A 15,198-nucleotide genomic window follows, 5' to 3' on the forward strand; every position below is an offset into this window, starting at 1 on the left:
TTAATGTCAGTAAAATAAAGTATGAATTACTGTTATAATATACAATTTAGAAAAAAAAAGTACCGTAGAATTAAATAAAATTTGCAACCTCAAAATATCGTCCTGCTTACAGTAAACACAGTCGGTAGTCTGGCGCTCCGTTTACAACGGATTTGAACGGAACTTGGCGCCAGATTCTACCGAATCTGTGGATATATTTTAATTTCTTAAGAAATATAAAATGTTGTATAAAAAAAATGCAAGAAAATAGTCTGAGCCGACTAGTGACCCTCATTTATGACGAGTCTAGCTCAACCACTCAGTCCGGTAAATTCCCAGAGATGATGAAACTTCGGACAACTCTGCTAGCGAGCCCAGGTAGTTCAACAACGGTCGGAAAAGACGAGTACCTGAGTAGGAGTACAGCTAGGACCCAGTAGGAAGAAGAGGGACCAATCAACGTTGCCAAAAAGCCAGTACAGCGGAATACTCGGATGGTAGGAAGAGTCGCCCCCGCCACTTCTAGTGCTAGGAGTCGGACTTAGACATATTTGAGAAATATCAGAATATTATTCGAGCTCAGACCTATCACCTCGTTTCTAATTTTGTGTAAAGTCTTTTGAATACATATTTCAATTTAGTTAACTTAATTCCGTTCAAAAATTTATTTAATTTATATTCACATAATATCATCTTCCTCATCCTATAAATTCCCGTTGATAAAGTTGAGTATTTCAATATTCCCGGGCGAATCAAAGACCACGTCGGTAACTTTAAATTTAAATCAAGATTTCCATCGTTGTCCACCAGGAGAAGAACATAACAAATTGGTGACAGTGCGGTGGGATTCGCCGACTTTAATTAGCGGGAAATTAAATCAAATTGTGAACCGAGTGAATCAGTGATAATTAAGTGCAATAATAATTGACAAAATAGCGACTAAAACAACATCCGCTAAAAACCGAACACTTCTAAAATTCAAACCTCCTCAAACGTAACCAGAACAAGCCACCACTCTCTTCGCGGGTTTTGTGCGTTTTCCCCGAAGCGTTGGGCGAATGCCGGAGCTGGGTGATTACTCTTATCGCACACGACAATCTGTAATCACGGGCGCAACCTAACATTGAGAAGGAACTATCCAACTTCAATCAAGGACTCATCTCCAGGAATACCAAGAAAACCATCAGCAAGGCGCAACCACATCCAGAAAAGGTCATCAGCACAAGCATAAAAAAATAAGTAGACCTACGATCATTATTATTTAAGTTTGAATTTGTATAATTTATTTGTAATTAATTGCTATCTGGGTCGATCTTATGCATCTTATAATTTAAAATAAGTGATTAGACTTTTAAATAACTAGAAATTGATAAATCCCTGAATAATTTCTCGAATATTACGCTTCAACACCATATTTTTATTCTTATAATATTTTTAATCATGCATCGCGTAAAGAATACTCGAAGTCACGCAGCTGCTGCCCGAAAAAAGAGCATCCCTATTAACGTTCCACCATCTAGAAGCACTCGTCGCCGCGCACCACCGAACACCTCGTCAGAACCAACTACTAGTAATTCGCGCGAAAATCTTTCCACCAACAACGAGCAACAGATTCTTACAATAACGACACCGTCATCTGTAGTCCCTAGTACATCCTCACCAGTATCATCGGATATATCATCGTCTATTGTCCCCAGCACGTTACCAAACGCTCTTGTACCATTCACAATTCCATCTAACGCTCTTGTACAACACCACTACCCATCCGTAAATAGTTATACTAATCAACAATTTCCTACGCGATCTTATTTTTACTTAAAAACTGCTATTACTCAAATACCAGATTTCTGTGATGATAGCGACGAACGGTGTACTCTTTCTAATTTTATTACTGCGTGTAAAGAGACCTATGATGTAGTTAGCCCCGTCGATCAACCTCTCTTGCTATTAATAATAAAAAGTAAAATTAAAGGTCGTGCTAAATCTTTAATTTCTAATCTCGGAACACCGGGTAGTCTTGAAACTCTATTTAGTTGGCTGAAACAAGCATTCGGACGGTCATTCGACGATGAACGTGCTCAAGAAGAATTACGAAAACTTAGACAAAAGGACGGTGAATCTGTTGTCGCCTACGGAGCCAGAGCAGGTGAAATCCTTAGCCGTGCTCTGGAAGCCGCTAAAGAAAAATACCAACCAGCTGAACTCGTCAGAGTTAATGTTTTACTTAATCAAACCGCTGTTAACGGTTTCATAACAGGGCTTAGCACACCCCTTTTTAACGTATTCGTCTCAAAACAAAATCCAGCTCCAGTACTTCCAGTAAAAGCAATTCTTTAAACGAGAAAGATACCCAACGGAGGAACGCGACGCGGGGCACGGATATAGTAGCGCGTTCAAGACCTTCAGGATCAATTACAACTTCGAAATAAATAATTTATCTAATCTACCAGTTATATCTTTTAACGATAAAATATTTAAGAATAATTCTGCAGACCTTTTAATCGACACTGGAGCTCAATTAAATTTAATTAAACAAAATGCCGTTTCCCCAGATATTCTCTTAGATAAAAATAAAATCTTTTATTTAACTGGTATTGGTTCTGGCATGATTCGCACTTGTGGTGAAATCACGACACGTATCCGCAATGTAGAGATAAAATTTCATGTAGTCAATGATTCTTTTCCCATTAGTCAATCGAGCATACTCGGCATATCATTTCTGCGAAAACAAGACGCGGTATTAACCTTTAAAGATAACTTACCTGGGCATTTAATTCTTGGCGAAAATATAATTAATTTTATTGAACCCCAATCGTATGACCTTCCACCTAGAACCAAGAAACTTTTAACAATCCCCGTACAGGATAATGGCCTAGATAGCGGCTACATCAAGCGTATAAATACCGGTCCGGTGTTTATTTAGGAGAAGCTATAACTGATGTTCGTGACGGCTTTGCAAAAATTTTGCGATTAACTCTACCACCGAGCATATCAATATAACTATTCCTCCCGTTGAAATAGAAGAATTTGAAGTTGCACCACACTGCCACGATCATCCCGCTCAGCAACGTCTGATAAACAATCCGATCAAATCAATGCCGAAAGATTAAACCGAATATGTGAACTCGTAGATTTAAAAGGCGCTTAACGAGATAGAAAGGGCTAGTATAATACAGATTATCTACGACAACCCTTCCAGTTTCACCTCCCTAACGACAAGCTCGGATCTACAACGGTTCTCAAACATAAAATTACCATCACTGATGAAGTTCCCATTAACACCAAACAATATAGATTTCCCCAAGTACACAAACAAGAACTCCGAGAACAGGTCGATAAACTATTGAAAGATGATATAATTAAACATTCAGATTCTTCCTATAACTCTCCTGTATGGTTAGTCCCTAAACGCCCTGGACCCTCTGGTGCCCCTCGCTGGAGAATGGTCATTGACTATCGCGGGCTAAACGAGAAAACAATCAGCGATGCCTATCCCTTACCTAATATTACTGACATTCTCGACCAACTTGGAGGAGCCAAATATTTTACCATTCTTGATCTCGCTTCCGGATTCCATCAAATTGAAATGGACCCTCTTCACAGACATAAACCGCCTTCTCAACACCTTACGGTCACTACGAATTCAATCGCATGCCGTTCGGATTAAAAAATGCCCCAGCCACCTTTCAAAGGCTCATGGATCATATTCTCTCTGGTCTTCAAGGAATTGAATTATTTGTTTACATGGATGACATTGTCATTTATGCTAGTTCTATCAAAGAACACTCTCAAAAATTGAAAACCTTGTTGAGTAGATTACAATGTGCCGGATTAGCTCTATCGCCTGAAAAGTGTCATTTCCTTCGACGCGAAATCGGGTATTTGGGCCATATCATCTCCAATGATGGAGTTAAACCTGACCCACAAAAGATAAAAGCTGTCAAAGAGTTCCCAGTTCCTCAGACTAGAAAGAAGATCAAATCCTTCCTCGGTCTTATCGGTTATTATCGACGTTTCATCAAAGATTTTGCGAAAATTGCCAAACCACTCACCCATCTGTTGAAGCTTGATACCCCTTTTGTATGGACCGAAACTCAACAAAAGGCATTTGAAACCCTCCGAGATATAATTTGCTCTGAACCTCTATTGCAGTATCCTGATTTTTCGCAACCTTTTATTGTCACCACTGACGCTTCTGAATATGCTCTTGGCGCCGTATTAAGTCAAGGACCTATCGGCTCAGATCTCCCAATCTCTTTTGCATCAAGGACATTATCCCCATCAGAAATAAATTACTCTACTACTGAAAAGGAATTATTAGCTGCACTTTTTGCAGTAAAGCAATTTAGACCATACCTCTTTGGACGATACGGACGATGGATGATACGGGTATAGCGTCGGAGTATTTAGTGAGATTATCTTGAATGGTGAGCAGGTATTTGTTTCCATTCTTTGTAGCAGGTAAAGGTCCGACAATGTCCATTTGGACTTTATCGAAGGCCTCTCGAGGAGTATCTGTTAACTAACTTAGAATTAGGATTTTTTGTATTCTTCAACCATGTTAAGGGCCTGTGATCAGTAACCAGGGTAAATTTACGTCCAAAGAGGTATGGTCTAAATTGCTTTACTGCAAAAAGTGCAGCTAATAATTCCTTTTCAGTAGTAGAGTAATTTATTTCTGATGGGGATAATGTCCTTGATGCAAAAGAGATTGGGAGATCTGAGCCGATAGGTCCTTGACTTAATACGGCGCCAAGAGCATATTCAGAAGCGTCAGTGGTGACAATAAAAGGTTGCGAAAAATCAGGATACTGCAATAGAGGTTCAGAGCAAATTATATCTCGGAGGGTTTCAAATGCCTTTTGTTGAGTTTCGGTCCATACAAAAGGGGTATCAAGCTTCAACAGATGGGTGAGTGGTTTGGCAATTTTCGCAAAATCTTTGATGAAACGTCGATAATAACCGATAAGACCGAGGAAGGATTTGATCTTCTTTCTAGTCTGAGGAACTGGGAACTCTTTGACAGCTTTTATCTTTTGTGGGTCAGGTTTAACTCCATCATTGGAGATGATATGGCCCAAATACCCGATTTCGCGTCGAAGGAAATGACACTTTTCAGGCGATAGAGCTAATCCGGCACATTGTAATCTACTCAACAAGGTTTTCAATTTTTGAGAGTGTTCTTTGATAGAACTAGCATAAATGACAATGTCATCCATGTAAACAAATAATTCAATTCCTTGAAGACCAGAGAGAATATGATCCATGAGCCTTTGAAAGGTGGCTGGGGCATTTTTTAATCCGAACGGCATGCGATTGAATTCGTAGTGACCGTAAGGTGTTGAGAAGGCGGTTTATGTCTGTGAAGAGGGTCCATTTCAATTTGATGGAATCCGGAAGCGAGATCAAGAATGGTAAAATATTTGGCTCCTCCAAGTTGGTCGAGAATGTCAGTAATATTAGGTAAGGGATAGGCATCGCTGATTGTTTTCTCGTTTAGCCCGCGATAGTCAATGACCATTCTCCAGCGAGGGGCACCAGAGGGTCCAGGGCGTTTAGGGACTAACCATACAGGAGAGTTATAGGAAGAATCTGAATGTTTAATTATATCATCTTTCAATAGTTTATCGACCTGTTCTCGGAGTTCTTGTTTGTGTACTTGGGGAAATCTATATTGTTTGGTGTTAATGGGAACTTCATCAGTGATGGTAATTTTATGTTTGAGAACCGTTGTAGATCCGAGCTTGTCGTTAGGGAGGTGAAACTGGAAGGGGTTGTCGTAGATAATCTGTATTATACTAGCCCTTTCTATCTCGTTAAGCCCTTTTAAATCTACGAGTTCACATATTCGGTTTAATCTTTCGGCATTGATTTGATCGGATTGTTTATCAGACGTTGCTGAGCGGGATGATCGTGGCAAAGGTGGTGCAACTTCAAATTCTTCTATTTCAACGGGAGGAATAGTTATATTGATATGCTCGGTGGTAGAGTTAATCGCAAAAATTTTTGCAAAGCCGTCACGAACATCAGTTATAGCTTCTCCTAAATAAACACCCGGACCGGTATTTATACGCTTGATGTAGCCGCTATCTAGGCCATTATCCTGTACGGGGATTGTTAAAAGTTTCTTGGTTCTAGGTGGAAGGTCATACGATTGGGGTTCAATAAAATTAATTATATTTTCGCCAAGAATTAAATGCCCAGGTAAGTTATCTTTAAAGGTTAATACCGCGTCTTGTTTTCGCAGAAATGATATGCCGAGTATGCTCGATTGACTAATGGGAAAAGAATCATTGACTACATGAAATTTTATCTCTACATTGCGGATACGTGTCGTGATTTCACCACAAGTGCGAATCATGCCAGAACCAATACCAGTTAAATAAAAGATTTTATTTTTATCTAAGAGAATATCTGGGGAAACGGCATTTTGTTTAATTAAATTTAATTGAGCTCCAGTGTCGATTAAAAGGTCTGCAGAATTATTCTTAAATATTTTATCGTTAAAAGATATAACTGGTAGATTAGATAAATTATTTATTTCGAAGTTGTAATTGATCCTGAAGGTCTTGAACGCGCTACTATATCCGTGCCCCGCGTCGCGTTCCTCCGTTGGGTATCTTTCTCGTTTAAAGAATTGCTTTTACTGGAAGTACTGGAGCTGGATTTTGTTTTGAGACGAATACGTTAAAAAGGGGTGTGCTAAGCCCTGTTATGAAACCGTTAACAGCGGTTTGATTAAGTAAAACATTAACTCTGACGAGTTCAGCTGGTTGGTATTTTTCTTTAGCGGCTTCCAGAGCACGGCTAAGGATTTCACCTGCTCTGGCTCCGTAGGCGACAACAGATTCACCGTCCTTTTGTCTAAGTTTTCGTAATTCTTCTTGAGCACGTTCATCGTCGAATGACCGTCCGAATGCTTGTTTCAGCCAACTAAATAGAGTTTCAAGACTACCCGGTGTTCCGAGATTAGAAATTAAAGATTTAGCACGACCTTTAATTTTACTTTTTATTATTAATAGCAAGAGAGGTTGATCGACGGGGCTAACTACATCATAGGTCTCTTTACACGCAGTAATAAAATTAGAAAGAGTACACCGTTCGTCGCTATCATCACAGAAATCTGGTATTTGAGTAATAGCAGTTTTTAAGTAAAAATAAGATCGCGTAGGAAATTGTTGATTAGTATAACTATTTACGGATGGGTAGTGGTGTTGTACAAGAGCGTTAGATGGAATTGTGAATGGTACAAGAGCGTTTGGTAACGTGCTGGGGACAATAGACGATGATATATCCGATGATACTGGTGAGGATGTACTAGGGACTACAGATGACGGTGTCGTTATTGTAAGAATCTGTTGCTCGTTGTTGGTGGAAAGATTTTCGCGCGAATTACTAGTAGTTGGTTCTGACGAGGTGTTCGGTGGTGCGCGGCGACGAGTGCTTCTAGATGGTGGAACGTTAATAGGGATGCTCTTTTTTCGGGCAGCAGCTGCGTGACTTCGAGTATTCTTTACGCGATGCATGATTAAAAAATATTATAAGAATAAAATATGGTGTTGAAGCGTAATATTCGAGAAATTATTCAGGGATTTATCAATTTCTAGTTATTTAAAAGTCTAATCACTTATTTTAAATTATAAGATGCATAAGATCGACCCAGATAGCAATTAATTACAAATAAATTATACAAATTCAAACTTAAATAATAATGATCGTAGGTCTACTTATTTTTTTATGCTTGTGCTGATGACCTTTTCTGGATGTGGTTGCGCCTTGCTGATGGTTTTCTTGGTATTCCTGGAGATGAGTCCTTGATTGAAGTTGGATAGTTCCTTCTCAATGTTAGGTTGCGCCCGTGATTACAGATTGTCGTGTGCGATAAGAGTAATCACCCAGCTCCGGCATTCGCCCAACGCTTCGGGGAAAACGCACAAAACCCGCGAAGAGAGTGGTGGCTTGTTCTGGTTACGTTTGAGGAGGTTTGAATTTTAGAAGTGTTCGGTTTTTAGCGGATGTTGTTTTAGTCGCTATTTTGTCAATTATTATTGCACTTAATTATCACTGATTCACTCGGTTCACAATTTGATTTAATTTCCCGCTAATTAAAGTCGGCGAATCCCACCGCACTGTCACCAATTTGTTATGTTCTTCTCCTGGTGGACAACGATGGAAATCTTGATTTAAATTTAAAGTTACCGACGTGGTCTTTGATTCGCCCGGGAATATTGAAATACTCAACTTTATCAACGGGAATTTATAGGATGAGGAAGATGATATTATGTGAATATAAATTAAATAAATTTTTGAACGGAATTAAGTTAACTAAATTGAAATATGTATTCAAAAGACTTTACACAAAATTAGAAACGAGGTGATAGGTCTGAGCTCGAATAATATTCTGATATTTCTCAAATATGTCTAAGTCCGACTCCTAGCACTAGAAGTGGCGGGGGCGACTCTTCCTACCATCCGAGTATTCCGCTGTACTGGCTTTTTGGCAACGTTGATTGGTCCCTCTTCTTCCTACTGGGTCCTAGCTGTACTCCTACTCAGGTACTCGTCTTTTCCGACCGTTGTTGAACTACCTGGGCTCGCTAGCAGAGTTGTCCGAAGTTTCATCATCTCTGGGAATTTACCGGACTGAGTGGTTGAGCTAGACTCGTCATAAATGAGGGTCACTAGTCGGCTCAGACTATTTTCTTGCATTTTTTTTATACAACATTTTATATTTCTTAAGAAATTAAAATATATTTTCTAATTTCTATAATTACTTAGGTCGAGAGCAATTAGGTAGTAAATTTATATATTTATGGCTTAATCCTCTTTACTATCTTATTATTCCTAGTCTATTGTGATAAATTTTCAGAGAGTAAAAATACATTTTAACAATAACCTTTTTTACTAATGGCTAAAACTCTAGGCTTAGGTTGTGGGGTTTTCCCAAAATTTTCTTATAAATATAAATAGATCTAATGTTAAATTTAGCGCTATCAAAGGGGTATCGTCAGTGCTCGCGAGGCGGCGCCAGTCGCGATTCAGCTAAACCGTGATATGATATCACACCCCTCAAAATAAGAGGGCGTTGGTGTTCCGTTTATACCAAAATGGCGAATATTTGAGGCGGTAGTTTCAAATAGAATTCATACAATGAATAAATTAAATTAACTTACCAATAAATTATCATTATTAATTAATAAAAATATATAAAACAAATGTTAAATCAAATTAAATAAATGGATGAATGAACGAAAATATGAATAAAAAAGTTTGGAAAATCTAAAAGTGCACACCTCATAACGCTCATTCATTTTTTAAGAAAAAAATTAATTGTGTAATTGATTAAAAAAAAAATAATTAAGTAATTTCTTACATATTTTTTATTTTTTTTTTTTAAATATCAGCGCCCTTTTTTCTTGTCATATGCGCACGCAGTCTAAAAAATCTAGCTTGATCAAGTGGCGCCATAGTTTTCACGTGACAAATAAGAAAAGTTCGTTTGGCTTTGTACGATTGTAGTGAATTTTAATAAAAATTCAATTTAACAAAAAAATACGTAAACTAGGCTACTGATATGAAATACGGACCTAGTTAATCGAATCCTTAAACTAATAAAAAAAGTCCGATCTTGAAATATCAATTTGTTCGGGAGCAATCGTTGGTACATTCAAAATGGGGTGACATCCGGACGTCCACGTAAAATTTTTTTCAAAATAGCAACATGAAATGATTTTAGAAAGTAAAAGATGGTTTAATTTAAGTGTTTTTTTGGTGCCCTGATAAAAAAAAAGTATTGAGACAAAGAAAGAAGTAAGGTAAAAGCCCCAATAGATGATCACGTACCAGTATATGATCACTCCATGTATTTGTATATCTATATTCACAAATATAGGTATACAAATACATGGAGTGATCATATACTGGTACATGATCATCTATTGGGACTTTTACCCTGATAGCCAGAGTTTCAGACCAACCAAGTTGGTGTCAGATAGTTGCCACCAACTTAGCGACAACTTGCGGTCAACTTTCGAATTTGTAACTGTTGGCGACAAGTTTCTGAGAAAAAAGAGCCCAATCTACTGCCGCAATATGTCGCCAAATTTCTTGAGAAACTTGCCCTGATAGCCAAGTTGGCCGCAACTTTCTGTCAATCTACTGCCGCAACTTGTCACCAAGTTGGCGGCAACTTTTGGAAATGAACTCGGTTGATGTCAACTTGTTCACCAAGTTGTCGACAAAAGTTGCTTCTGAAACTTTTTCACACCAAGTTGACGACAAGTTTCTCAAGAAATTTGGCGACATATTGCGGCAGTAGATTGGGCTCTTTTTTCTCAGAAACTTGTCGCCAACTTGACGCCAACAGTTACAAATTCGAAAGTTGACCGCAAGTTGTCGCTAAGTTGGTGGCAACTATCTGACACCAACTTGGTTGGTCTGAAACTCTGGCTATCAGGGTACCTTATTGAAAAGTATTAGTTTTCTAATCAATGTAATACTTTTCAATACTTTTTTCTTTGTCTCAATACTTTTTTTTATTCAGGGTGTACATCTACTTATATCATTGTATAAATTTAATATCGTTGTGATAGAGGCATTTAAAGATCACAAAATTGCTTGACCTTGATGAGTCGAGTATATAAAGCACAACCTCACGCGCTTCGCGCTATGAGGCGTGCAATAAATAAATGCAGTCCTGTGGGAGCAACAGGATAAAATTTTAAATAACGTTTACTTTTAGCTACTTTACTCTGCATACATTGGGAATGAATTTGGAGGAAATTTTTATTCCTATTACTCAGAGTATCAGAGTGAATAAATATAAGTAATTTTTATTCAATTAAAATAAGTCTCATACATAAATTTTTTTTTCTTCAGGATGGAAGAGATATTTAAATTAAAAAAATAATCAATTTTGTAGAATAATTCGAATTTTGAAAAAAAAAATTCGAACTAAAAAAAATTTCAATTTAAAAAAAAAATTTTTAATTTAAAAAAGAAAACTTTCAAGTTTTTATGAAATATTGAATCCTAAAAAAAAAGAAATTAAAAAAAAAATGTTTTATCCAGTATCATACTTTTTGATTATCATCACATGAATCCCGGAAAAAATAGACCCGGAAAAAATGACTTGGAAAAAATTTTAAAGTCATAAGAAATTCTTATTATTTATTATTATTTTATATTTATTAAATTTCTATTATTATTATAATTTTTATTTTATAATAATTTTAATGAAATAATATGAATTTTTCATCATTTAAAAATTTTTTTCGGGTCTATTTTTTCCGATTACCATTTAAATATCTTTTCAATCCCGAAGAAAAAAAATTTAAGTATGAGACTTATTTTAATTGAATAAAAATTACTTATATTTATTTACTCTGGTCTTCAGAGTAATAGAAATGAAAATTTACTCCAAATTAATTTCCGATTGTATACAGAGTAAAGTAGCTAAAAGTAAACGTTATTTAAAATTTTTAATTTTATCTTGTAGCTCCCACAGAAAAAATCTTGTTGCTGCCCCAAGAAAATCCTGTTGCTGGAACAGGATTTTATCATATTGCTCCATCAGGACTACATCCTGTTGCAGCATTTATTTTTTTTTATTCGTGTAGACACTTTGAGAGTTTAGTCGTAGTAAACATTTTTTTCCAATCCTCTAAATATTTCAGTAAAGTCAAAATGGCCTGTGTTTTAAGAAAAAGCAAAAAAACAAATGGAAGCGAATTATTTATGGAGAATAACACATAGACAAAAGATATTAAAAGTTTTCAATAGAAAGCTTCAATTAATAATAGCATGCATAGAAGTTTTATAAATAATTTTTAAGTTAGTACTACGATAATAATTTAAATAATTTGTTAATATTGTGGTTATTAGTCGTCATAGTACTTATGTAAGTATTTATACTTAGCAGAGTTTATGTCACGTATACTCACAATAAATTTAAGTAGAAAGTTCTAAAATTCCAAGACAAAAATTTTGCAATTGTAAAGAGTTTGTATAACTATAATTTTACTGAAATGTTAAATTATAATTAGAATGAGAGTAAATGTAACACTAAAATCATATTAACATAAAAAAATATTTTATTCGTAAATCTATTTCACAGATTTAAAAATATCATAAAAATACAACATACAATATAACTATAATTTCATTCATTTTTCTGGATTTTTGTATTATTAAAAAAGTAACATCGAGTATTAATAGATTCAATCTCCTTGACACTTATATATACATATATGCTTACATTTTTACAGGATACAATATTTTGATTATTAAAATATCTCTTTCATTTACTTATTAAAAATTTAGTGAGTTGGATATTAAAAAACGTTAATATATACAACAATAACAGAATTTTCCTCATAAATAGAAGCAGTAATTTTTTAACAATAATATTACTTTTCATTTGTTTGACAGGAAAAATTTCAACTTTTCTCCTATAATAAAAAGTGGAGAACATGTTGAGTATAAAAAAAGAGTGGAGAATATGTTGATAATAAAAAAGAGCTGAAAAACTGAGTTGATAATATAGAGCGGAAAGTAACCTTGTAAAAACCAGAAAACGGTATACAAGTAAAACTCATAATGATATATTAAAAATTATTATGAAATGAAACAACTAATTATTCATAATGATAAAATAATTTGATCAAAAGTCTTACCGGCAATTTCTATATTGACTGATTTGATACACTTAAACATTTCATCAACTTTGATCGTATCCGGTAGTTTAATTAAGAATTGTGCAGCATGCACAAAATCCATAGAGAATAATTCGTTTTTGTATAACATAAGAATACCAATAGCAGTTTTGAATAAAAATTCATCCCCATCTCTAACAAAAACATCCCAAATTCTACTTGTTACATCTAACGGCAATGCTTTAGCATAAATTGTGAATAACCAATCAAGTAAGAAGAAATCTGGAGTCAAATTGATTTCAAGAAAATGTTTATGCAAACAAGATAAATTTCTTGATAATAATTCATTAAAAATAGTCCAATATTTATTAATTTTTATTTGATTCAACGTAAACGCTGTGTTATGATATAAATTATTATTGAATAAATTAGCTAGACAAATGAACGCATCAGGTGTATCCATATTAAGTATTAACATAGCTCCTATAAAACTCATACCCTGTACATACCCAATTTCCGGTTTAAAAATACAATAAGCGCCTAATAAATTACAAAGAGATTCAAACAATGGTCCGTTTTTTTGGAAAATCTGTAATGACGGAAAGGTACGCGTAATATCTAATTTTATTGACGCAGATTCAGCATGATTAGCAGTATTGAATTGTTTTAGACAATCTGTGTATGTTTCAGCAGTTAAATTCAAATTATTATCAACGGCAAGACGCCAAATCCGTCCACGTACAGCTGATGGAATTCCAAACCACCACAATTCACGTACCTCAGCAGTTGATTTGAGTTGATTGAAATTAGGAATTATTTTCTGATCCCAATACTGTACATTCGAAGACAGTTTATTTTCATCCTCCAATTGTTGAGCACGTCTCTTTTGATAATCTCTTTCTTCACGTAATTCTCTTTTCTTTATTGCATCCAAAAGAGCGTCATATTGTTTGCGGTGTAATAATTCTTCGCGAGAATTTTTGGCAGGTAAATTTGGTGGACGTGATTGTAGAATTAATCCTACGCTGCTGATGACATTTATAACATTTTTACTATTATTAATGTTATTGTTGATGTTTATATTATTAACTATTGTATTCGTAGGAACAGTTATGGGTAAGCTGATACGTCGTGATGAAAAAATGTTCTTAATAAAATTAATCGTTGATGATTCTTCATTTTTTTCGTGCATTTTTGCGATTTGAGTATTCGCACTTTGTTTGTTTCATTCAAATTTAAATTTTATAGAATCTTTAATCCAAATTTAATTTTTCAAAAAATTCGTATATTTTCCATTTCTAATTTAGTAGAAACAGTATATTATATGATTTTTTAATTTTTTACTGCAAGTTGTTGATCAAAAACTGTAAATCGATTTACAAGGTTGCAGAAGTTGACAATTGAGATTCTTAGATGGATCTGAAAATATTATTATTTTAGTTTTGAGTCTAGTTATGCTAATTATTAATTAAAAATTATTTTACAAATTTATTACCGCTACGATATACCAAAATAGAAGTTCAACATTTATTTTAGAGACTATTTTGTTGATTGACGATGTTTGAGTTCACCAACCGATGAAACTTCCTAGCATTAGGTAAATATTATTAAATTTCTAATGTTAGGACTTTAGGTAATTAGAAACCTCTAAATTTAAATATATTGATCATAATACACTATAATTTATAGCTATTATATGAGCTTGTCACCATTTGATGTATACTTGAGTTAAATGTTTCATGATTGAAACAAAAAAACATCTCAAATAAAATATAAGTTCATAAATAAAATGATAATTGATAGATAACAGGACAACAAAGTGTATTAACTATTGTTTAAGTCACATTGACAATCAATTCACAGTTCTAGCAGCAGTTTCATGAAAAGAGAAAGCTTAGTTACTCACTTCATGTGAGCGTTTGTTAAGGTGCGACCTCATGTGAGTACTTATTTCTACAGAAAACTGGGTCACATGATATTACTTTAAATTACCCGCGGATTAATTAAGAATATGGAGTGGGAAAGCTGAACAAATTCAGCTTTATCAATTAATAGAAATGGAATTGAAATTTGGCTAAGGGTCTTTTCAGAAAAGTTTTATAGTTTAATCAATAAATGATTATAGAAGTTAAGTTTCTATTAAATTTCGATGTTTTGTGATTCTTCGAATAAGCTGACTTGTTCATTTGCAAAATGAAATATAAATTTTCTAACTGAGTATTCTTTGTCTAATAATTCTAAAATTATATTATAATTAAATTCTATAACAAAATATAATTATCAGATCAAAAATAAAAATAAGGTACAATCAAGAATCGATAAACTCAATATTATTTGTTATTAGAATTTTTTTTTTATTTTGGAAGACATTTATTTTGCACTATTAATTAATATATGTCGCACTCTTGGCGAGTATATGTTTCTTACATTTTTAAAGTTAACAAATACTTTAAATGGCATAGATAAAATAAAAAATAATTTGAATAAAATAGTATTTTTTTGTATTTAAAAATAATAGTTTTAATACAATGTAAGCATTTTGTGAAACTTTTAGATATTATACACA

At 34.4% G+C, this 15,198-nt stretch overlaps 1 protein-coding gene across 1 annotated transcript; it reads right to left on the bottom strand.

The window, feature by feature from the left end:
* Positions 1 to 12,418: 12,418 nt before the first annotated feature.
* Positions 12,419 to 14,688, bottom strand: LOC123266792 (TBC1 domain family member 12-like). The gene is made up of 2 exons (XM_044731209.1): positions 14,128 to 14,688; positions 12,419 to 14,051 (listed from the first exon to the last, which is right to left on the bottom strand). The coding sequence occupies exon 2, from the start codon at positions 13,822 to 13,824 to the stop codon at positions 12,619 to 12,621; it is 1,206 nt and encodes a 401-aa protein (XP_044587144.1). The 5' UTR covers positions 13,825 to 14,051; positions 14,128 to 14,688; the 3' UTR covers positions 12,419 to 12,618.
* Positions 14,689 to 15,198: the final 510 nt, after the last annotated feature.

Source organism: Cotesia glomerata, linkage group LG1 (assembly GCF_020080835.1).
Source record: "Cotesia glomerata isolate CgM1 linkage group LG1, MPM_Cglom_v2.3, whole genome shotgun sequence".
Classification (NCBI taxonomy): Eukaryota; Metazoa; Arthropoda; class Insecta; order Hymenoptera; family Braconidae; genus Cotesia; species Cotesia glomerata.